Source organism: Corvus moneduloides, chromosome 5 (assembly GCF_009650955.1).
Source record: "Corvus moneduloides isolate bCorMon1 chromosome 5, bCorMon1.pri, whole genome shotgun sequence".
NCBI lineage: Eukaryota > Metazoa > Chordata > Aves > Passeriformes > Corvidae > Corvus > Corvus moneduloides.
This window is the reverse complement of record NC_045480.1, coordinates 71,502,941-71,525,464: the sequence shown is the minus strand read 5'-3', so window position 1 is coordinate 71,525,464 and position 22,524 is coordinate 71,502,941. Positions and strand designations below refer to the sequence as shown.

Sequence of the window (22,524 nt, the reverse complement as noted above, 5' to 3'; positions counted from 1 at the left end):
CCTGTTCAGGATAACTGAGCATGGGCCAGGGCAGTGATTCTCCCTCTGTACTTGGCACTTTGAGACCACACCTCGAGTGCTGTGTCCAGTTCTGGGTCTCTCACCTCATGAAAAATATGGAGGTTGCTGGAGCACATCCTGACAAAGGCAGTGAAGCTGGTAAAGGATCTGGAGAATTAAGTCCTGTGAGAAGTAACCAAGGGAGCTGGGAGTGTTGAACTTGGAGAAAAAGAAGCTCAGGGGAGACCTAATTGCTGTCTACAACTACCTGAAAGGGACGTCCTTCAGAAAACTTGCTATAGGGTAATACAACTCAAAAAGCTCCTTAAACTTATTACATAGTAAGTGTATAGGAATGTAGGAATTTATAAATAGCTATATAAAATATGAGATGCTCCATTTGTGAGCTGGTAACCTATGTAACATTAACTGAAAAAAAGTCCTGAGCAATCTGTTGTAGGAAGGTTATATGACTATATTGTAGGGAGATAACAAGGACTGAGTAGCAGTGTTATCTGTTGTTCTTATTTATAAAGGACACTGCAACAGACTCAGGCATCCACGTGGATTGGTTTGGCATGAGGAAAGAGCAGATTGTTTGGTTTGGCTTGTACTCATTTCTCTGTCCTAGGAGGGTGATGGTGACTGAGGGGTTTCTGACATGTCCTCACTGTGCTTCGAAGGCACTTTGCTTTCTTTTGCTGCATACAGCATTTTAAATCACCAAACCACGTGTAAAAGGTGTTTTCCCTCTGCTCAGCAGTGTGCTGCTGTCAGGAACTGTGCATTTAGGATGGCAGTGGGGTTTTCAGCATAGGTAGAGCTGGTGTTCAAGTGGGTGTTTAAGTGCCGATTTAAGTAGATTCAGAATCAAGTACCTGTTAAAGTGCTTCAGTGGAAGTTGCAATGTTCATGTGTGCAGTACTTACTCCTTTTATTACACTTGTTCTTGTAAGCAGAGTGTCATTTTTGGTAGTTCAAAGTTGTTTCTTATTCAATGGTAGCATCTTCCTGCCTGATTTTTGGCTTTCAACTCCCATGTGTCTGATCAGCATAAAGAAAAACGTGGCATGAATTTATGTGTCCTTTTAGTAGGACAAAAGCCCTCTATCTTCTCTATCCCGTTAGCTTATGTGAAAACAAAACCCCAGAAATGTTATGCTAAAATCAGAGTAGAGAACTGCAGCTTGAAGGAGGACGACTTGAAGCCTGTGGGCAGCTATCAGACAAGACCTTGTAGTGGGAATGCTCATAACCATGCTAACAAAAGCGTGGTGTGCTTAAACTGCAAACTGTAGTCCTGTTGTCTGTGATGTAATGCTCTTATTTCTCCTTTCAGCTATGAAGCCGTACGCTCCAGCCTTCATTCTCCTGTGGAGTGCTGTCGGGATAGCGAGGGCTGCCAAAATTGTTGTTGTGCCGCCAATTATGTTTGAAAGCCATCTTTATATTTTCAAGACTGTGGCCTCAGCCTTGCATGACCAAGGTCACCAGACAGTGTTTCTCCTCTCTGAGGGCAGAGAGATTCCTCCATCTAATCACTACAGACTTCAGCGCTACCCAGGGATCTTTAACAGCAGCACCTCGGATGATTTCCTCCAGTCCAAGATGAGGAGTATCTTCTCGGGGAGACTGACTGCCCTCGAACTGTTTGATATCCTGGACCACTACTCCAAGAACTGCGACATGATCGTTGGCAACCGAAACCTCATGCGTGCCCTCAAACAGGAAAAATTTGACCTGCTCCTGGTAGATCCCAATGAGATGTGTGGATTTGTTATAGCCCATCTTTTAGGGGTTAAATACGCTGTGTTTTCCACTGGCCTCTGGTATCCAGCAGAAGTGGGTGCTCCAGCTCCCCTGTCCTATGTTCCAGAATTTAACTCGCTACTCACAGATCACATGAACCTGTTTGAGAGGATTAAAAATACTGTCGTTTATCTTATTTCAAGATTTGGAGTTAGTTTTTTGGTTCTGCCAAAATATGAAAGGATAATGCAGAAACACAAGGTTCTTCCAGAAAGGTCCATGTATGACTTGGTCCATGGATCCAGCCTGTGGATGCTTTGTACTGATGTAGCACTGGAGTTTCCGAGACCTACGCTACCCAATGTTGTTTATGTGGGAGGAATCCTAACGAAGCCGGCCAGCCCTCTGCCAGAAGTAAGGTTTGCTGAGTTTTGCAGTAATTTCTGTGGTTTCTGCTTGACCTCATGTGATGAATGACACTTTTTAAGCAGTGATTTTTCAGATGGGACCTGTTGTGTTGCTGCTTGGTGAAATATACCCTGGAAGTCACTTCATGTGGTGATGAGGGGACCTACTGGTCACAAATTCAACAAAATGAATCTTTTGTGGATGCAGGAAGTATTTTGCTTTTGAGTGAGATGCTTAATGGTGCGCTAGCGGTGAAAGACAGTGCACTCTGTCTTGGAAATCACGTCAGTAGCTTCTAACCAAACATAGTTTAAAATGGGAACAAGGGCGAATGGATGAATACTGTTCATGCTTAAGGAAGCCTGCTGGTAGGGTATATTAGGTAATTTCATGGTATTGGTGTCTTTATGGTATTTGTTTTTATGCCTCCCTTAGGTTTGATAGTGTCTTTAAGACTATGAGTATATAAGCATGAAAAAACTGTACAGAGTGACAAATGGAGATAAGAGTTGGCATACGTGACACTATGGCTGCGCTCAGAGTTGAATTTTTACTGTGCACGTGCAGGCCGTCAGGTATGAACTTCAGACTGAAACAGTGGTAGTGACTGGACTGACTCCAGAAATCCTGGCTGTACAGATTAATTATTAAGTTTGATTACTTCAGTGATCTTTGATATGTTACACCTAAGAATGCCTGTTGAGCAATACAGTGGTGTGTGATAGGCAGAACCATCTCACAGAAAACCATGTCATTTACACTTCTGTTTGTGTGTGCATAAACAAATAGATCTTGAATTGGAGGTGATTGTTAATGGATGCTTTTGGCTGGATGATAAAAAGGTGTAGGTAGACCTGCGGTGCTCAATCTAAAATGCCTCTTTCAGCTTTTGCTTTTTGTATGACCGTAGCAGTGGTGCTTCTAACTGGTTCTTTCCATGTGTGCATCAGTATTTGTAGTAAGGAAGGGTCAGCTATCCTAAGAAAGCAGACTAAAAGTCCCCTTGGGTTGTCTAAAAGTTCATCCTTATTCCCGCCAGGAAAACTTTGCTGGCTGGATTGAGTTTTTTCTTCATTTTCCAGACTGATGTTTTCTTTTTCTGTAAGAGAAAAAAGGTATTTGTGCAATCAATTTGGGCAATAGGTTACCGTTGTCTGTTTAGTGTCTTTTGATGTTTGGTGTAACAGGAGTGATAGAGGCCTTTAAACAGACCTGTAGGTCGATTTTGTGGTGGCAAGTGTTTATTACAGGGAAAGAAACTACCTGTAATTATTTGTGAGCTGAGACATTACTTAATTATTTTCTGTTGTATCAGGCAATTCATTCTTAGTGCTCGAAGCACAAGTTTTCACTGAATGTGAGAGAGGCACCAAGTGAGCATGTACATCTTTTATCCTGTATTTTGTCCGTGCCTAAGCTGTTACACATATCCCTGTGGTGTGTATTGTAGGTAAATTATTGGGCAATCAGTTTGTTTGCTGAGCAGTTGGATGAAATTCACAAATGACCCTCTGTCCTGGCAGGTGAAAACTGTGAGTGCAGATAGCGAGTGCTGTGGCTCTTCTCTGCTCTTGCTGCATCTCCAAGGCAGCAGCCTTGGCTAATTTATTTTCTGCAGCTTCTAGTTTGGTGCATTAAGGTGAGCCAGAAGCAGAGATAGTTCATGTTCCTGCACTGGGCTGGAATTGGTGATGCTTCAGGGGCTCTCTCAAGTAATGTTATTGTCCAGGGACCATGATTAGAAAAGGGGAGTGTGTAGCTGGACACAGTAACTAGAATTTGCCCGCTAAAGCTGTTATTACAAGTGTTTCAGGTCTCTTGAATTCACCAAAACTGCTAAGAAGTAGCTTAGTCCACTTTGTGTGCTAGAGAGGTATTAGGAAAAAAGATCAGGGGTGCTCTTTCAAGTCCAATATGCCTGATCAGACTGCCTGCGTACCTCAGTAGTGGCACCCCTGTGTCGTCAACAGTTTTTTCCTTCTCCCCTCCTCCTCCCCCAAAAATAAGCAAATTGTTTAACCATAATAGGATGCCTACACATAAGTTAAATTCTAGCTTTCTGTTCAAAAGTAGCATCTTAAGCGGCAGATAGTAACAATTAAGCAGTCAATGAGGAGATAAATGTCAAGATATTTTAAGTTGTTACAGGGTGGCCATTCTTTCATTCTAGGGGATGGGGTAGCTCTGTTTTGTGGCTGCTCAGATTCTTCACCTGTTCCTTGAACTTCTTGAAAGAGAAGTTAGAAAACCACAGCTATAAAGGTAGCACGTAGCAGTGGGTGCTGAATATTCATGGCATGTTACAGTGTATGTGGAGGGGAAACAAACCTGACCCAGCTTTTCTGGTCATCTGTGTTAATATATTTTATATTTATATGCACACATAAACTGACCCAGCTTTGCTGTTCCATCTGCATTAATATTTCGATCCTGGGGCACATCCTCCCTGCTGATCTTGCAGTTAGCTTGTGTCAAGCATGGTTTTTAGCTGCTGCTGAGCTCTGTAGCAATTACGCTGCAGCCCCCGGCTGTGGCACACAAACCGCCAGCGTGTCTTTGGATTGCAGCTTGCCCAGATGCCTCGGGAAGGCTCCGATCCTCCTCCCTGCTCTCCCTCCCCGGCAGTGCCCCGGTGTCGGTCTTCGCTTGGCGCAGTGTCCCTCGGGAAGTCGCAGTGATCGGCGTGCCAAGGAGGGGGAGCCAGCGGGGGGAGCAGCGGGTCCTTTGGAGGTCACCGCTCTGCCCGGCTCCTTGCGGTGCCTTGCGGCTCCCTCCTTAGCATGGCAGGGTCAGCCTTACCTGTGCAGGCAGTGGCTGCAATGCCTGGGGATGGCACATTCCCCGTTCCGATCCCTGCTGAGGTCCGATGAAGCCGAGCATGCCCTGTCAGTCTGCTCTGCCGTGGTGGAGGGCTGATGGTTGCTTTGCGAAGCTCTGCGTAGGCAATTCCATTTGTCCTCTGTGAGAGCCAGGGTGACATTTTCACTGGTTAAACTGAGTTTAGAAGGTACTTCTTGCATAAAGTGTGCTGTGCTGCGCAGTAAAAGACAAGGACGTGACTATCCCATGTGCATGTCAAATTTTATTCACTTCTGGGTGATGGGTACAGAGTCCAGGATTTGTGTACTTAACTCATAAAACTGTATGTTGAATTAATATAGAGGACAGTGTGAACCGAATTAGCCTTGAAAGATGAAAAGCTAGAGACAGACTGGCTATTGAGTCCTTGAGGTCATCTGTGACTTAAACTATCAAGGATATAGTGTTCCCTGGCAGTATTTTCCAGATAACTGTCATTGGCCATTAGGAAAATCAACGGTTCCTCTGCCTCTTGCTCACTACCGTTTCCCAGAGGGATCTGAATGGAGCTGGCTTTTTAAAGGAACCCCTTTTTAAGCAACAACAGGGAAACCTCTGCTCTGGCATTTTGTACCTTGTGACCAGGTTGATGCGTACTAGGCATTAATCAGCCTGATAAGATATGTCCCTGAATCAGGGCAGGAAGCTGAGGGGTGCTACAAGCAGCTGCCTTGGGAAATACTCAGTCCCTGAGTAAATTTATGCTGCAGAGGAGGATGTTCTTATTTTGGAGTAATAAGTTGTCCTTTCAGCCACAGCTGTCAACAGATAATTGCAGGAACTTCCTCGCTTCTCCCCGGATATCTCTTATCTGAGCTTGTTATTATACAGATAGAAGTCCATGTAGCAAATTGGTGGCTTTGAAGTATCTTCACTAGAAAGTGTTTGGGTTTTTTGGTTTTTGGGGATTTTTTGCCCCCCTGAGCCTTGCTGACAGTTGTATGTTTACTAGGCGTGTTAGCTGATACTGATATTTATGTTGAAAATGAGGTGGAAGAATCAAGAGATGTTTTATTCCTTAAACCTGGCTTTTCTCCTTCGTTCGGATTCAAGGACACATCAGCTCTTGCAGACTGTAGCGGTAGATTTTTGCGCATGGCGTAGCACTATCATTTTAGTATTATTTTTGAAGTCCGGGGAATAGTTTGGACAGTAAGTGTCTGGTGATGTGAAGCAATTGTAGAGCTATTCTAAAATGCATGTGATTGTCAGCTGGGGAGGAAAGAAGTCTTTTAAGGATGATGGAGGTGATGCAGCACTGTGTAAATTCTGTACTGAACTGTATGATTGTGTATTTTGGCTCTGAAATATATTTTAGATAAAGCTTCTTCCCCCTCAGAATTTGATGTTTTGATCCACAGGGAAGCGTTGCCGGAGCTCTCCAGGTACCCACAGTCCTAAAACTGTAGTCTCCAGTCTCAGCTGCTCCAGTAGGACAGGGCTGGTGAACCATGCTGTACTGCTGCATTTTAAATTTGAGGAGAAATGTGACTCAGCATCTGCCTGTTTAACGCAAGACACAGGGAGAAGGGCACGGGGCTGATTTTGGAGCCTGGTTAAGTATCTCCAGTTAAACTTGAGGAAGGTAGGTCCTCCAGGTGCACATGCCAGACATAAAGCTGGCATCCTATGAGCTGACAAAGCGGCACCCAACCTTCAGCAAGCCTGTGCTGTCCATCAAAAAGCAAGTTTACTTGGTTCATGGATTACTGTGCAGGGTGGTTATTTGTTGACTTCAAGCAGTTGTTTGTATTGGGAATGGAAAATGAAAGTTAGAGACCTTACATGTTGGATAGGTCAGATGGTGAAAGCTAAAAGCAACAGAAGTTACTTACAGAAAAAACCCCAACCTTAATAAGCTACTACTGTAAACAGGCTTTGTGGTTTTAAATATTCTAATTTATCATGTTCCTATTGGAACACACAAACTAACAAGATTTATTCACTTTGATAACATGCAGTGGTTTAACTGAGCATCACTTCCAAATTCTGAGGAATGACCTCTGCAGAGGAGAAATAATGACCTAGTGTTCTTCCCATGTTTCTCCATTTATAGCGTAAAACATAAGATAGGAATTGATTTCAAAGGGCATTCTTTTTTCCTGGGGTATTTGGAACATCCTTGATTTTGGCTACCATGTTCCTATGCTTTGGGAAGTTGGAATGTGCTCAAAACTCAACATTTGCAAGCAGCAAGCCTAATTATTAATATTACTGACTTGGAGAAAGAAGTCTTTAATCAAGACAGCTTTTCAGATGTCCTAGTTGCTTGAAGGTGAAGTGGATAATTTTTTTATGGCTAATATCTTGCTTTGGGAGATGAGCTGTCTGGAGCAAGGGTTTTGTGAGGAGGCGTCTGCCTGAACCTTCCCAGGCTGTTCACAGGGGGAATTCTGCAGGCGGCGTGTTCTGCCGTTAACCATGACCAAGGGGAGTCGGAGTCAAGGGTGCGGGTCTCAGAAGCCAGCTGATCTTAGGCTTTTCATAGGAATGGTGATGTCTGATGGCTTGTTTACATAAATATAATATAAAAATATATGGGTATTTTATATATATACACTTTACATGTATTTGTAGATCTTTAAAAAAAGAGAAGGGAGAGGGTAAACTCCAGGAAGAAAGAAAAGCTATTTTATCTGAAGAGGAAAATCAAGAAGAACTTGCAGTTATTAGATTAAAAGACTTAAAGCTGCAGGTTAGAATTCTATCTCCTACCATCCACAGAGCACAGGTGTCATACTAGGACAATGACAGACAAAATTTCCCACCTAAATGAGATTATCATGTGTATTTATGGGTGAGGTATATGTCAGTATCTGTAATACAGAGGTCTGTTTTTAAAATGTATCTTCTTGTCCATTTTCTTCTTAACTGCATTATCTGTAATTTAATTTGACCCCGTGTTCTGTAGACAGAGTAAGTAAAACTAGTCTCCGTTCTTAATAGTGTTTTTTCTTTACTCCTGTAGAGTTTTTTGCTCCATAAGGAGCTACTGAGACTATAGGAGGGTTGGTAAAACCTTGGTTTGCATTTGTTTGATAATCATGAACTTTCCTGTGCATGTGTGCAAGTTCATGCTTAGGAGGGTGGATTTTTGGGTATTTTTTAACAGAATGCTGCCTGTGGGGTAATGCCAGCAAGGTTTTTAATTGGAACCCTGGATTTGAGGATCCCTCTGCTACACCTGCTACTCTCTGCAGTGATTTTAATAACCTCTCCTGAAGGGCAAGCTCCTTGTTTTGCACTCCTCCCATTCATTTGAAAGGCAAGGTTGCTTTCCCAGGGTGCTTGCCAGAGGTCTGGTGAGTAATGGATTTTTGCATCAGGGAGGTCCTTGCGTGGCACTTTGCTGGTTGACCTCTAGCTCTGGGAGAGCGTGTTCCAGGAGCTTCACTGGATATGCCTGCAGCTCTAGAGGGGGCTCAGGTATGGGAGCAAAGACAAGGGCTTGGGGGACTGCATTTCCTTACTCTGGTTAAGTGTGAATTTTATTCCTCTCTAAAGTTAAATGGACTTAAATGCTCTGTCCCTGTTGGATGTTAAATGGGAAAAGGCAGTAGAATCAGGGATAAGAAAATACAACGTTTTAGGCACTGGAAAGTTTTGTAAGGCTTTAAAGACTTTTTTTTTAATGTATACCCACTGTATTTTGAGAAGGCAGATACACAGTGTATATATATAAACATCAAATAATTAGTGAGAAATGTGAATGGAAAAAGTCATCTGTATTTCAGCAGGGCTGAATCTGTGTCTCGTATTGAAAAACTTAACAGCATTGTTAGGTTAATATGTGGTGACTGTACCTGGTACTGCTTGGGGTTCTGATAGGAAACGGTTCAGATCTTTAGAGTTTGTTTCCCAACTGGTAGAGTGGCTTTAGCCAGCAAGAAAACAGGGATTTAGTCTAATGCCATAATCTGAGTATGCTTCTTTAATGGGCCCAAGGTATCGTTTTTGGAGTTACCTTACTCTGTGGCAATATGAATTACATGAAAAAAATAGTGTGTATATTAACTGCATGCACTTTTTGTATGGTAGGTCTCGTTAATAAAGCCCAGGGAAGAGAACAATTACCTTTTTATTAATGCAGAGGGAAATGGGGGCTCGTGAGGATCCTGTCCTCAGTGGGAGCTGTGTGGCTGCTCTTAATTGAACTGAGAACTTAATTAAGACAGATTATATGGAAAGGACCAAGCCCTGATAAAATGGGAGAATCACTTTTGCCGGGTAGCCGTTGTTTTTAAAAAACAGGAATTCAGTCAGTGGAAAATAACCTTCGGAGTGTGACCAAGGTGCCGGGTGATGCGGAGCCAGCAGAAGTAGCTGGATGTGTGGAGTCAGGGAGGCTGACTCCATCCTCTGCCTCAGCCCTCGGCGTTCACTGTGATGTTCTGTGTCCTTTGCTGCCCTGAGCAAATAAAATCTCCTATTTTTGGTTCTAGACTCACTTAAAAATTCATGGCAAGTAAATACAAGCAGCTTACTTTGCCTGAAGTGATAGTTTCTCTGGGTTTGCTGTGGAATGATGGGTTTTTATAACTTTTAGGTTATGTGATATGGTCCTGTTTGTTTTGTGATAGTGAAGGTTGTATAAGGGTACCTGTATGACCTTAGACCACGGGTTCTGATACGTTATGTTAGTAAAATCTGAAATAAAAATGTTTTAATGCAGAATTTAAATATGTCACGTGAGAGAAGTACTATTTAGAGGACAGCAGAAATGTTTGGACACTGATAATGGTCTCTATGCCTTTCTGTTTATCAGTGAGTATCTCCTTTCTAAAGATGGCTTCTTATTTTAAAGTAGATCTGGTTTTGTTTGCTCTAAGCAGCATTTTGTAGGAGAAGTTGCAGAGGATGCCTGTGCTCTGCCTTGGGGAAAGGGTGGTTTGCAACCATATTCAAAGAACAGGCATTGGTGCTATTGGGCATTTGAATCGAGCAGCTGAACAGGGAAAGCTTCGGATATTACACCCGGTTATGTTTGTATTTGTGCACTTTGTTTATCTGAAACAAAGCTCAGTATTAGGCACCACTGGTTACTGCCAGCTGGGCCCTCACTCCCTGCTCACAGCTGTGTGTTCAGCACCGGGGCCTGCAGAGAATGGCTAATTAGAAAACCAGGCAGAACAAAGCCCACACAGTGGGGCTGGCACAATGGCATTCCTGTCTCACATTGGTCAAAAGATGGATTTTATTTCTTTTTTCCTCCCCCCTCGCTCCTATAGTACAGCACAGATCAATAAGCGCTTCTTCTCCCTATGCAAGCACAGAGTCCTGTACTATTTCTCCCAAAGGACATGAATTTGCACGGAACTTACATGGAAACAAGCGGAGACCTGGCAGGGTTGGGCGCCGTGTTCTAATTAGAGGTCCTTTAAGTTTTTCATACATTAGAATGCATTGTTTATTATTTTTTAAAATAACTTCGGTGAAAATGATAGATAATATAGGCATTAGGTGATACTTGCATTATTTATTATTTTTTTAAACCATTTAAGTGACAATTTGAGTTAGTTATAATATATGTATTAGGTGATACTTTATTATGAATGTATGTAAAGCTGTAACTGGAGGAAACACAAAATTGATCTAGAAAATGTCGTTCACAATTCAGTTCAGAATGTGAATGTGCTGTCTTAGATTTGCCAGGCCCACACTACTTTTAGTGCGTGTGATGTACATGAGCTCTGTGAGCGTCTGATCTAATGCTTTATTAGAATTCCTGCTGGAAGTTTTGCTGTGAAGTTCATCGAGGTTTGGGGATTATAGTTCCTTAAGGTTTGATTGCTGGTTTGGAAGGGAAAAGCCAGATCTCTCTTTCTAAGTCACTGCTAGGTTTGTCAAGTAGGCAGTGCAGCCTCAACGAGGCAATGTTGTCCCTTGGCTGTGCTAGGATTTAGAAAGAAAAGCCTTTGCCTCTGTTTAAAGAAAAACTGAAAATTACTTACATTTAGGGGTGATGGAAAGGATTAGGTGCTTTCTTCTAGCCGCTGAAAGAGAGAGCCATTTGAACAAGTGTGTCTTAATGATGTGTATGTTAAGCTTGAATTAACTTCTCAGTTCTGTGCTTGGTTCAAGTTCAAACCAGAATTTGAGGAAGGCTCAAAGCAGCTCATCATGTAACAAGCTCCCTCCCCCGATTTTTTTTTTCCTATAGGTTAGACTTTCAAAATGGTAATTTCCTTTCCTTGTGTTATAAGAAAATCATCCTGAGTTGACAGGAAACCTGAAAATTCTTTGAAGTGGGCAAAAGGAGGTCGCTGTGCTGCAAGCGAGGAGCTGCGAAGTGGTGCCCGATCAGGGAATGTTGATTTTAATGAGGGCAGCTCTAATGACTCATCCTGACTCAGTGCCTTTTCATACAGAGCGTAATTAGATCGCCAGGGCAGAATGTGCTGGAGGTCAAAAGTGTAAGTGGATTTAAGGGGAAGCAAGGGGTGAGTTCATAGGGGATGAGCTTGGGTGTCTGTGAGGGTTTTTAGTGGGTGGCCGTTCACTGAGGCTGCTGTGGGGGCTGTTTGGGCTACTACGGCCCTAGAGAGTGGAAAGGTGGCAAAGTGGCTGAAGGCTGCTGAAATGGTAGGCAAACGAAATTGTCCTGTGGCATCAGTGTGTGTTTTCTAATGTTCAGGTTCTGTGAGCATTGCTCCAATCCTCTCTTTTGTGAGCATTAGGACTGTCCATGTAAGAATTAAAGGACGTACATAGACGGAGTCATGGCGCTGTTGAAGTGTTCAGTCCCTTTCCGAGATGTGCCAAGAGCACAGCCTGCTCTTTATCTGCTGTGGGTATCACGACTATACCTTGTATACTACACAAAGAACAGGCAAAGTACAAGAAAATATTGAGGCGTCGTGCCATGGCCTGGCTAATTGTACCAGGTCATTCAGATTGGTCTTAAAATCCAAGGCCTGGGAATGCCACTCTCTTGGATTCAGTTTCACTTGATGTTCTGTTTAGAAATTCTGTGCTAAAAAGCTGTCACAGAAATAATTATAATTAAGTTTAAGGAACCTGAGAATAATGGACTCATCCAGATCACAAACTCCGGGAGCTCTACGAGGAGGCAGTGAAAGTTCCCTGTTTTCCGTTGCCTAATTTTTACCCAACTCCCTACATTTTTAGAGATCCCATTTAATCAAGGCTGTGTTATGCCAGGAATGACACAGATGTTTGCAGGAAGAACCCTTGTTGTTACAAGTCTGTAGCTGATTTTCTGCAGCCCGTGCACTGTAGTGATGTCCAGCACCCCACTGGGGGAGCAGATTGGAAAGGGGCTGCAGGTCAGAAGGCAGGTAAGTAATTCCTCTTGCTAACAGCACCATGTAAAGCATAAGTAAAATCTGGGGTAGGAAAGAACCTTTCAGTTGATGTGAAAATACAGCAAGGTGAGATCAGACTCTCTGCATTTTCCTGAGGTTGGCACTGGGCAGTTTTAACCCTGTCTGAGGAATTAATTACAGTCTTTCTAATTTAGCGCTCTAAAAGAAACTCAAAAGACAAGATCAGCTTCCTCTGCTTCTGCTTTGGCCAGGTATCATTCAGCTCTGATCTGGATATTAAGGTTCTGTTGATACAAACGATCGTGTTTTGTATTCCAGTTATTTTTAAAATACAGTCCCGTTTAATATGACAAACAAATCCCATGCTTTGAGCCTGATGGCAGGATCTTGTCTTGCCTGTCAAGATTTTAAATTCGCCTTTGTCCATGTTATGTCCCACTGAAGCAGTGGGATTACCTTCAAAGGGAAGGATTAAAGAGGCTTGGCTATGAAACCACAATAATAACACAGAGCAGGTTGCTTTGCTGTTGCACAACAAAACACAAAAGTCTGTAGGTGATACAGTGAAGTTCCTTTTTTTTTTTGTGTGTTCCTCTACATAAAATTCTATGTACTTAGCAGCTATATTTTATACATGGGGATTTTTTGAATGCTGTTTTAGAAATTCCATTATAAGGAAATATTTATATCTCCTCCATGCTTACATAATGAAGTACAATTGTTACTGTGTGAATACATCAGATCTGTGAAGTCTCACAGAATTTCTCATTAAGCACAGAGGAGCAGTGGGCCTTGGGAGCTGGCCTTGGGAGCCAGTTCTCAGCGAGAACAGACTCATCTCCAGTAGCAGAAACCATGTGTCTGGCCAAGGAGGAGTAGTCACAGGTAGGACCTTCTGATGCCAGGATGATCCAGGATTATTCTCCATCACTTTCCAGGGATCAAGTTGAGGCTGAATAGCCCATTCCGTGGATTCTCCTCTATAAAAACACAAGTGGCACTGGCTAGTCACCCCATTTCCCCAACCACTCCACACCAGTTTCCAGACACCTGGCATTTCTGGGTGCATCCTGTCATATAAGTAGTCTATTTAGTCCAGTTTATTTAGTCTTTCCCTCTGGTCTGAGGGCCTGGGATTGCGAAAGGCCATACCAATAAAGTCTAAAATGAAGAAAGCAGGAAGCACCTTGAGCTTTTTGGCACCAGGTCCCTTGTCCTGTTGAGGTTTGACTTTCCAAACCCCGTCCCTGCAAGCTCAGGCAATGTGTGGATAGTCTGCCTGTCCCTGTTCCTGACTCATATGTGCTTTTTCTTTTTAAATCTGAGTCTTACCCAGGAGTCTTTTTTTATCTTCCCTGCTACCTTTGCTAGCTTCCTGCTCATCAGCATGGACCATGCTTGAGCTTGGAGGAAGTGGTGCTGGAACATCAACCAGCTCTCCTGAGCCTGTCTTTGTAGATTTGTCCCCTGTGGTATTCTTCCAAGCAGGTCTCTGAAGAGGCTGGAATTGGCTCTCTTGAAGCCCAGGAGATGCTGCTGTTGTCTGCCATGTTGCCTCAGTATCCTGAACTCCATCTTGTGGTCACTGCAGGCAAGGCTGCCTGGACCTTTGCATCCCAGACAAGGTCTGCCACGTTTGTATATTTGAGAGCCAGCACAAATATCTTGTTTGTGGCTTCCTGAGCACCTCTATCGGGGAGGTGTCATCAAGAAGGCACTCTGGAAACCTCCAGGAATCTGCCCCTCTGGCTGGGTGAGTGCCCTGTGAAGACCAGGGCCTGTGAATTTTGGGCTTTTCAGAATGGTTTGTCCTAGAGCCCACAAAAAGTTCTCTCTTTAGCTTTAAATAGCTTATGGGAAGTACTTCAAGATGTAACTAGTTGAAGCACTACAGTGACTATAATATGACGACCTTTGCAGTATGCCTTGGGTCCTGAAGTAAGATTCAAGGATGAGCTTTAAATAAATCACAAAACCACTTGGAAACTTTTGTGTCAGAAGTTCAGCCCCTAATAAATGATTCAGCTTCGAGGCGGGTCACAGCTGCTTCCCCTCCTTTGCTTGCTCCCTCTCCCTTCACATGAATAAAAAAAAGGAAAAGAGTGCACTGGAAAAGGACGAACTGTGGATTTTAAAGAAAATGGAAATCTTTTTTGCTTTATTCCAGAGGGCAGTGCACAACCCCCAGTGCCACGTGCTAGATTTTGTGCTCGGATACGATAGCGCGGCATTACTCCATTACTGTCTGCCCTCCTATTTATTACCAGGACAAGAGGCGCATTGTGAGCATGGCTCTTCATTTTCTCTTTGCTCATTTCCTATTGCTTTACGGGTGTTGAGCAGGCTTGTGCTTAAATATGACAAGACCAGAATTAAACCGTATCCCGAGAAACAGAAGATACTCTTCATCTGACTGGTATGCCAGTGGTAGGATTTTTTTGTTTTTGTTTCCATTGCCAGCAGTTGTGTTAGGAAAAACCCAGAATTTAAATCTATGCTTTAAAAAGTAAAGGGTACATTTTCTTTACTCCTTGAGCAGTAGAAACTGAGAGTGTTTATGGAAGCTCTGGCTTCTTTCAAGTTGTTTATTCTTTTTATATAAATGAAAACAAAGCAAGGCTTTTGAAGCTTTCCTAAAGGCTGGAAATGACACAGCTGAGTCCCAGGCTTTGTTCATGCTTCTCCTGTGCAGGGCTTCCAAGCTGATACTCTGAGATGGATCTATTTATGCTGTGCTGGGTTAAAACGCAGCCTGTTAACTTGTGAATGGATGTCAACTGATCAATTAAGGAGGGACAAGTTGTCTTAAGCCACTGGCAGTTAATACTGAAGCTAAACCAACACGGAAGGGTTTTGCTGTTCGTGGCCTGTGCCCTGGATTCTGAATCATCAGCCATTGTTCTTGGTGTGTTCATTGTTCTAGAATGTTTGGGATTTGTGAAACTTGGCTTCTGAAGCAACAAAGTTACCGATAACTGCCCTTTCGAAGCAGTCTTTCCTTACTGTTCCTGTGCTTGACCTCTGCAGTGCTCAATGTCAACTTTGCTTCCCACAGGATCTCCAGGCGTGGGTGAACGGTGCTCACGAGAACGGTTTTGTCCTCGTCTCCTTCGGCGCTGGAGTGAAATACCTGTCGGAAGACATCGCCAATAAGTTGGCACATGCCCTGGCCAGGCTGCCCCAGAGGGTTATCTGGAGGTAAGGGCAGTTTTGGAGGAACTTGGCATGGGTTGGAGCATGCTTGTTTCCTGCTGGAGTTGCAGAAGCTGGAATTGAGATTACCTAGGTGGCACAGATGATATGACACTCCTGAAAAACTCTCGGCATGAAAATATTGCAATATTCTGGTAACAAGGAGAAGCAGTTATTGTTGTGGCAGAATAAGGCACGGGTTACACTCCTAGGCTGAGTTTATATCCTTGGAAGGATTGGGGACAGTGAAAACAGGCTAAGATTATAACATTTAGGACATACTGTCCCTATTTTGGATGAAGAAACTACCCCAGGGCTCAAGAATGAATCCTGATGATGAAAATCTTCCGTTTTCTGTCGTCTTCCCCCTTTTTCTCTTTTTTAGGCCCCCTTTCTTCTTTTATGTGTAAGCACAGGCTTTCATTACTGATTTTCCCATTTGCTTGTCCTTCTGTGAGAAACTGAAGGAAGAGAAATTTTCAGGATTCAGAATCAGTAAAAAGCATTCTCAGTTCTAAAAATGTCTTGAGTGGTGCTCTCAACTCCCTGTAAAAATCCAAAAACTGTTTAGTCAGCTCTGCTTCACGTTAAGCATTGCTGATATAATTTGCTGGAGTTCATGTGAACCATTTTTTTTCCAGATAATCAGTGTCTTATATTTCATGTGGGTGTCTCAAAACCCTGCCACGCTCTTGGAGTTGTATTAACAGTCTTGGTGGCCTGTTCCCCACCGTGTCCTCCCTGCTGTGTGTAGTTCAAGGAGCAAACCCCACTAATGAACAGGAAAATGGGAATTTTCCAGGCTTTGGCACTGAAGCTGTTCTGAAGGTTGCATCAGTTTTTGTTTGGGATAGTTACTGTTTTCTTATGAGCCCCACAACGCTGCTTGGCTTCTAATTAGTAATCCCAATTTATCTTACTGCTTTTCTTGTCTCCTTTTGTTGTTTTCCCTGGAATATTTATCTTTAGGAAGCATCCCCTTTTTGTAGTAAATAAATGGAGAGGATTTTTCTTGAGGATAGTTTTTTTTTTTTTTAATGCCAACCCAACAATTTCATTTGAAGCCTTCTGTTAAAATTTAGGTATTTGTTCATCAGTCAGATGTAACTTGGAGTTTTTTGGGGATGTGGGGTTTGATTTTGTTCCTCAGATCAAGGACCTGTGTGTTGGACAGAAATGTGGTGAGTACTGCTTGGCGGTCTTATGTCACAATGCTAAATCCAGGGATTATTGTAGCTCTTTGTGCCCATCTGGTTAGGGAGGACAAACCAGTAACACAGTTATCTGCTTTTATGTAACTTAGCATGAGTATCTTAGTCTTTTTTCAACATACAGAAGTATAAGCCAGTTGTAACGATGTATGTCTTGCTTAATTGGAATTTATAGGTGATTCTTTCTGAAGATACAGTTTCAATGCTCTCTAATGAACCAAACAGTACTGCCCTTTAGTGGTCATTTTGGAGGGTTTGGTAACTGTTTCCATTTGATGTTACTGGTTTAGGTTTTCAGGAAACAAACCGAGGAATTTAGGCAACAATACCAAGCTGATCGAATGGTTACCACAAAATGACCTCCTTGGTGAGTATCTGTTTCCATTCTTTAGTGCTTATTCTCACTTGAGTTCAGTTTGTTCTTTCAAAAATATTCTACTGAATTAGCAGTTATTATAAAGCCAGGATAACTTCTGTCATGGAAGTCATGGGGCAAGAATATTAAATTAGGATCTGAAGACAGAATTGAACACCTCTCTGTTAATTGTCTTTCTTTGATAAGAATGTCATGTTTTCCTCAAGTTCAAACACTGTTCAAGGAGGAGTCATAAAACTGAGCTATGTTCACATAGCATCAGAATAAGCTTTAGGAGTCTGTAAATACTGTTTTATACAGCTACTTTTGTCCAAGAAAGCTCTACCAGAACTTGGGCGCGTGTTGCAAGCTGATAATCTTTCTGTTGAACTGAGGTGCTCCAGGTTCTCAGGGGGGGATGAAACCTGATATTTTATTTTTCTTCTCCTTCCCTGTCAAAGGGTACCTAAGCCCCTTGCAGATCTGAGAGGCCGCAGAATATTTGACTGTTTCTGGGAGACCTGGATGATAATGTGTTCCCAAAACAGCTCTGATGGGAGCTGATGAGTGCATTAAGCATCTGTGTGTGTGCGTGTGAGCTGGAGAATTTCCCATAACATAGTGGTTAGGCAGACGACTCCTAAAGCAGGTAGATTTGTTTTGGTTACAGGATTGCTCTGAGGCAGGCTGCTTTTTCCATTACATGAGGCTGTTGCTCTGATTGTCATGTCTTACTAACCTCAAGTAAGGCATGTGAAGCTTTAGGGGAGGGTGTGACATCAGTTGTCCTGCCATTTAAAAAGTTGTATTTCGTACAAAACCGTGCTCCCCCTCACTCACGTGTACTGCTAAACCTGCTGGAGTCACCACCTGCAGCTACTCGGGAGTAGGCAATGCATATTAATCACTCCATTAATCATTTTACACGACTCATACACAGGAGAATTTTCTTTGCTTTGGCTGCTCCCTCTCAGTGTATAAGGAAATGATTTAATGCATGAGGAATTTCAGCAGAGGGGGTTTAGGGAGAGCTTCAGAACAAGCCGCAGTCACTTTTACCTGCCCGAGTTGCAGCCGTAGAAACATAGCGATAAAGTTGTACCTGGGTGCTTCAGTAACTTAATATAAAGGAGATAGAAGTGCATTTTGTAACCTTCATGCCTCTTGTGGTTCCAGGTCACTCTAACATTAAAGCATTCCTCAGTCACGGAGGCTTGAACAGCATTTTTGAAACCATGTACCACGGGGTCCCGGTGGTGGGCATTCCCCTCTTTGGAGACCACTACGATACCATGACCCGTGTGCAGGCCAAAGGCATGGGAATACTGCTGAACTGGAAGACCATGACTGAGAGCGAACTGTATGAAGCCCTAGTAAAAGTTATTAATGATCCCAGGTATGGAATGAGCGATTGTTTGTGCATTAAATGTGGGTACGAAACCTTTGTGCGGTGGAAACAACCTGCGTTTCGTTATTTGTGTCTACAGCTGAGGCAAGTCTGGATGTTTGTCCCATTTCCCAAGATTACCCAATGGCTGAAGTTTCTGTATGGGTGCTGGGCTCATTGCTCAGCACCAGAACTGAGTTGTCTCACTTGCTCTTTATAGTATTTGCCATATGGAGGGCACAGAGGTTATGGAGACAAACCTGTCCTGACTTACTCCATATTGCAGACCTTTGTGTCTGTCTTGATTACTCCACATGAGCAGTCTGGCTGTCGTGCTACCTGCAGGGCCTGGAGCAAGATACGTGTACATAGTTTGGGTTGTAGCTAAAATGGGGAGGTATTCAGAAAGAGTGACTCTAAGTTCTGTGATTTTATTATAAAATAGTAATATTTAAAGTGTTATTTTCCTTTTCCGGCCAGTAATACCTGTCATCTCCACATTAAAAGTAGGGTTAGCTGGCAATATATTGTATTGGGCTAACCCTAGTTAGTGCAGTTGATGCTTCTTGCTTTCATGGGAACTGAGTCTTTCTGAGAAAGGAGAATCCTGTCAGGAGCGAGCGGCAGAGGGGAGGAATGTTGATAGCGACCTTGATAACATCAGTTTCATCACCTTTCCCTTGTGCAATTATCCTTGGTGTAAAGGCAAGTCCTGTGTAAATAACCTGTCGACCCTGCAGGCAGGAGAGGAAGAATTTGACAGGATCAGCTGCCGGGGTGAAAAACAAAGAGTTTTGGGCGAAACTCCGGACCTGGGTGGAAATGGTTTATTGCAAAATCAAGGCCAGGTTTCTCGCTGTTGTGCGTTTCTCCAGTAATTCAGTTGCACAATAACGTGAGATGACCGCTTTTCCTTTCTTCTTGTTTGCTTGCCTCCCCCCAGCTACCGGCAGCGGGCGCAGAGGCTGTCGGAGATCCACAAGGACCAGCCTGGGCACCCTGTGAACCGGACTGTGTACTGGATCAATTACATCCTGCGCCACAACGGAGCCCAGCATCTACGTGCTGCTGTTTACAGCATCTCCCTGTTTCAGTATTTCTTACTGGATATTGCCTTGGTCCTACTAGTGGGTGCTGCCTTACTATACTATGTTTTGGCCGGGATGACAAAATTAATCTGCAAGCAGAGCAAACATCTCTGGTCAAATGACAAACATAGTGCTGTTAATGGACACTGCCAGAACGGGATCCCCAATGGCAAGTATAGAAGAAATGGCCACATTAAGCATGAAAAAAAGGTGAAATGAGCCAACAGCCCCATGTAAAGTAGTAACGAATCAGATCAGTAATCAAATTTTATCGCTGTAACTTAGTCTAACAACTACTTAAAACGTCAATAAGCAGTTCTAACACTCCCCTTCAGTATGTAATATTATGTGACAAAATTCTATGGAACTAAGAGCAGCCTTTTAAAAAAAAAAAAAAAAGGCAAGCACAACCTAAAATGGAAAATACTTTATTCTTAATACTGATGCAGAGAGGTTATTTTGGCACTAAAGTTTTTAGAAGCCTTAATTCTCTAAAGTTCTATACAATGACCATATTTATGAATTTTCAGTTTTTAAAAGGTCAATGTGTGTGTCCCAAATGCAGAGAGGTTTCCTTTTATTTGCAGAGGTGTTCTCCTTTTATTTTTTTATTCTTTTAATATTCTTTAGCTGATAGAACTCTCTAGTGCTAGTTCTGTGTTTCCTTTGTTGAAGGTTCAACCTGTTGTGTAAGAACGCTGTTTAAAACATAAATTATTTCCCCCAGTCTTTTTGCAAGAAACAGCAAGTTGTGGACTGAGAACACAGACGTTAAAAAAAAAAAAAATCTTAATGAGCACTGAAGAAAAATGGCAAAAATATGTACTCGTTTTACTGATAAAGCTGCATGACTCTTCTGCTCGCTACCAGTACTTTAGAGAAAAGGGTCCTGAGCAAGTCTACAGTATGTCCTAATTTTAATTGAGACAAAATTTTATTTGTCACTTTTCTCTACATACAGAATTTATGCCACAAAAATATTAGGGAGTCTTATTTCAGTTCCAAATACGGCTGTGTGGGAAGCAGATTTACATAATTAAGAAAAATAAGTGAAACAATGGCAACAAAAAAAAAAATCCAAAACCAACAACTTACGAAAACCTAGCCCTGTGCTTAGTGCAGAATGTTTTGTAATGGCCCAGAGCTGTGCAGACTCAAACTGCTCCTTGGGGTTTGTTTAAACGGAATGACCCCCACACAGCACTCCCCCTGTGTCCCCAGAGATGAGTGTCTTTCCTGTTAATTCTCATTAAGTTCTTTCTGAGTCGCAATGTTGTAGATGTTCTCTTTCAATGGTTGTATCTGGAAAAACAGAAATATTACCTTCTATTAGTCTGGGCCATGCAATCCATGTTCCACGTAGTTGCCAATAGGAATTCCGCGCCGTGGGCGGTGTCCAGCTGTCCTGCCTGGGGCTGGTGGGATGTGTGGGGTGAGGCCTGGCCACCCGGCGTGCAGAGGTGGCCCCGAGTCCCCCTGCCTCCAAAAATCTCCTTCAATCATTGTCGCCGACACGGGACGCTGGCGGTGGTGTGTGCTCCGAGGGCGGGAATGCCGGGCGTGGAATCATTGCTGCCCTGCTGAACCAAAGTTGGCAACTATGAGTTTTCTTTCCATGTCATTCTGTTTACTTGGAATTTGCACTACACACGTTGTGAGTCTACGCTTTATTTATTTGTAGTTCGAGGTCCCGTGGCTGAAAGAGAAAGGAGGGAAGCCCGTTTTGCCTTGTTGTCGCTCACTAACATGGGAGGAGTTGGGGTGATGACGGGATGCTGAGCTCATCTTCATACACAGTGATGCAAAATTTCACCACCATTCCATCAGGAACCTCGGTCCTACAGCAATAAATAACAGTGCAGATATGTTTCTAATACGTAGGGCAGCTACTTGTGCTGCTCTCTGAATACTTGAAGAAAAAAATGGTATTATAAATATAAGCCTCTTAGCTATACCTTTTTACAATCTTACAGCCCATGGCAACTACAGGAGCACACAGAGGTGATGAATGGTGGGATGGTGAGAAGACTTAGAGTGTATGAATGACTTGGTTTAAAATGTGGGGGTCTTTTGGCATTAAAGAAGGTACAAAAGCACTGACCGGATGATTAAGCATAATTTAATCTCCACTGTGATAAAACTTAAGCAATAAACATGGATTTAATAGAGAAATGCTGTTGTTGGAAGTATGTTTTTGTTCAATTGAATGCTGGTTGCCTCAAAGTACCCACCGTGTGCGTGTATATAAATGTGGTTGCTTATTAGGATACACAGAGTTTTTCTTCTCAGTATTTACCGTGGTGCATGATATGTATTTGAAATCAAAAATATTGCTATTTTTTGTGAGTGTAGATCGATTTCCTGTAGGAGCTTTGATTCAGTTGAAATGTAAAATGGTTAGTTAGACTTCTTAGTTAGGTTTCTTAATGAGATTTCAAATTTTTTGCAGTTGGTGGACATACCTGGCACAGTGGTTTTTGTTTTGTTGTTTTCCTGTACGTGGTAAATGCATCACTTCAAAAGCAGGGCTGAAAGGTTTTTCACAGTCACGTTAGATGAGATGATGGATTTCTTGAGTAGTCTCTGTAGGTACAAACATGCTGCAATTCTTTTGCAAGAAGAGGCAGCTGCTGCGTTAATTGTATTGCCAAATTCCTGATGAGTCTGATCCACCTCATCTCTAGAAATACCTGTTGTGTTTCAACTTTCTTCTAAGTTCAAGCATGAGCTGTTACTGTAGTTATCTCAATCCCCTCTCTGCCACAGCAAGCAGATTGTTCCTGTGTTTCAGACACAGAATCTAGCAGTGATTGCTGTTGGTGCCCAGCCAGTGTTGAAATCAGCCAGATGGCTGAAGAAACATTTTAAGAAGTGTTTAAAAATACGTGTTTACCTCCGGACTGCATCCCAGTACTGGGTCTGGGGCTTTAGTCACCCCTCTGATCAATATTAGTTATCATGCGCTGAACAGAGAAGACACCTAAAAGAA

General features: G+C 42.8%; 1 protein-coding gene across 5 annotated transcripts in view; it reads left to right on the top strand.

Moving 5' to 3' along the window:
• The window catches only part of UGT8 (UDP glycosyltransferase 8), a 36,232-nt gene extending 14,525 nt beyond the window's left edge, over positions 1-21,707 (top strand). For all 5 annotated transcript variants that reach the window (XM_032108251.1, XM_032108252.1, XM_032108254.1 and 2 more), the window contains 5 exons: positions 1,340-2,163; positions 15,358-15,500; positions 16,996-17,072; positions 18,237-18,456; positions 19,391-21,707. In XM_032108251.1, coding sequence (XP_031964142.1) covers positions 1,342-2,163; positions 15,358-15,500; positions 16,996-17,072; positions 18,237-18,456; positions 19,391-19,754 — 1,626 coding nt within the window. In that variant the 5' untranslated portion in view covers positions 1,340-1,341 and the 3' untranslated portion in view covers positions 19,755-21,707. The remainder of the gene's footprint in view (positions 1-1,339; positions 2,164-15,357; positions 15,501-16,995; positions 17,073-18,236; positions 18,457-19,390) is intronic.
• The last annotated feature ends 817 nt before the right edge of the window (positions 21,708-22,524 follow it).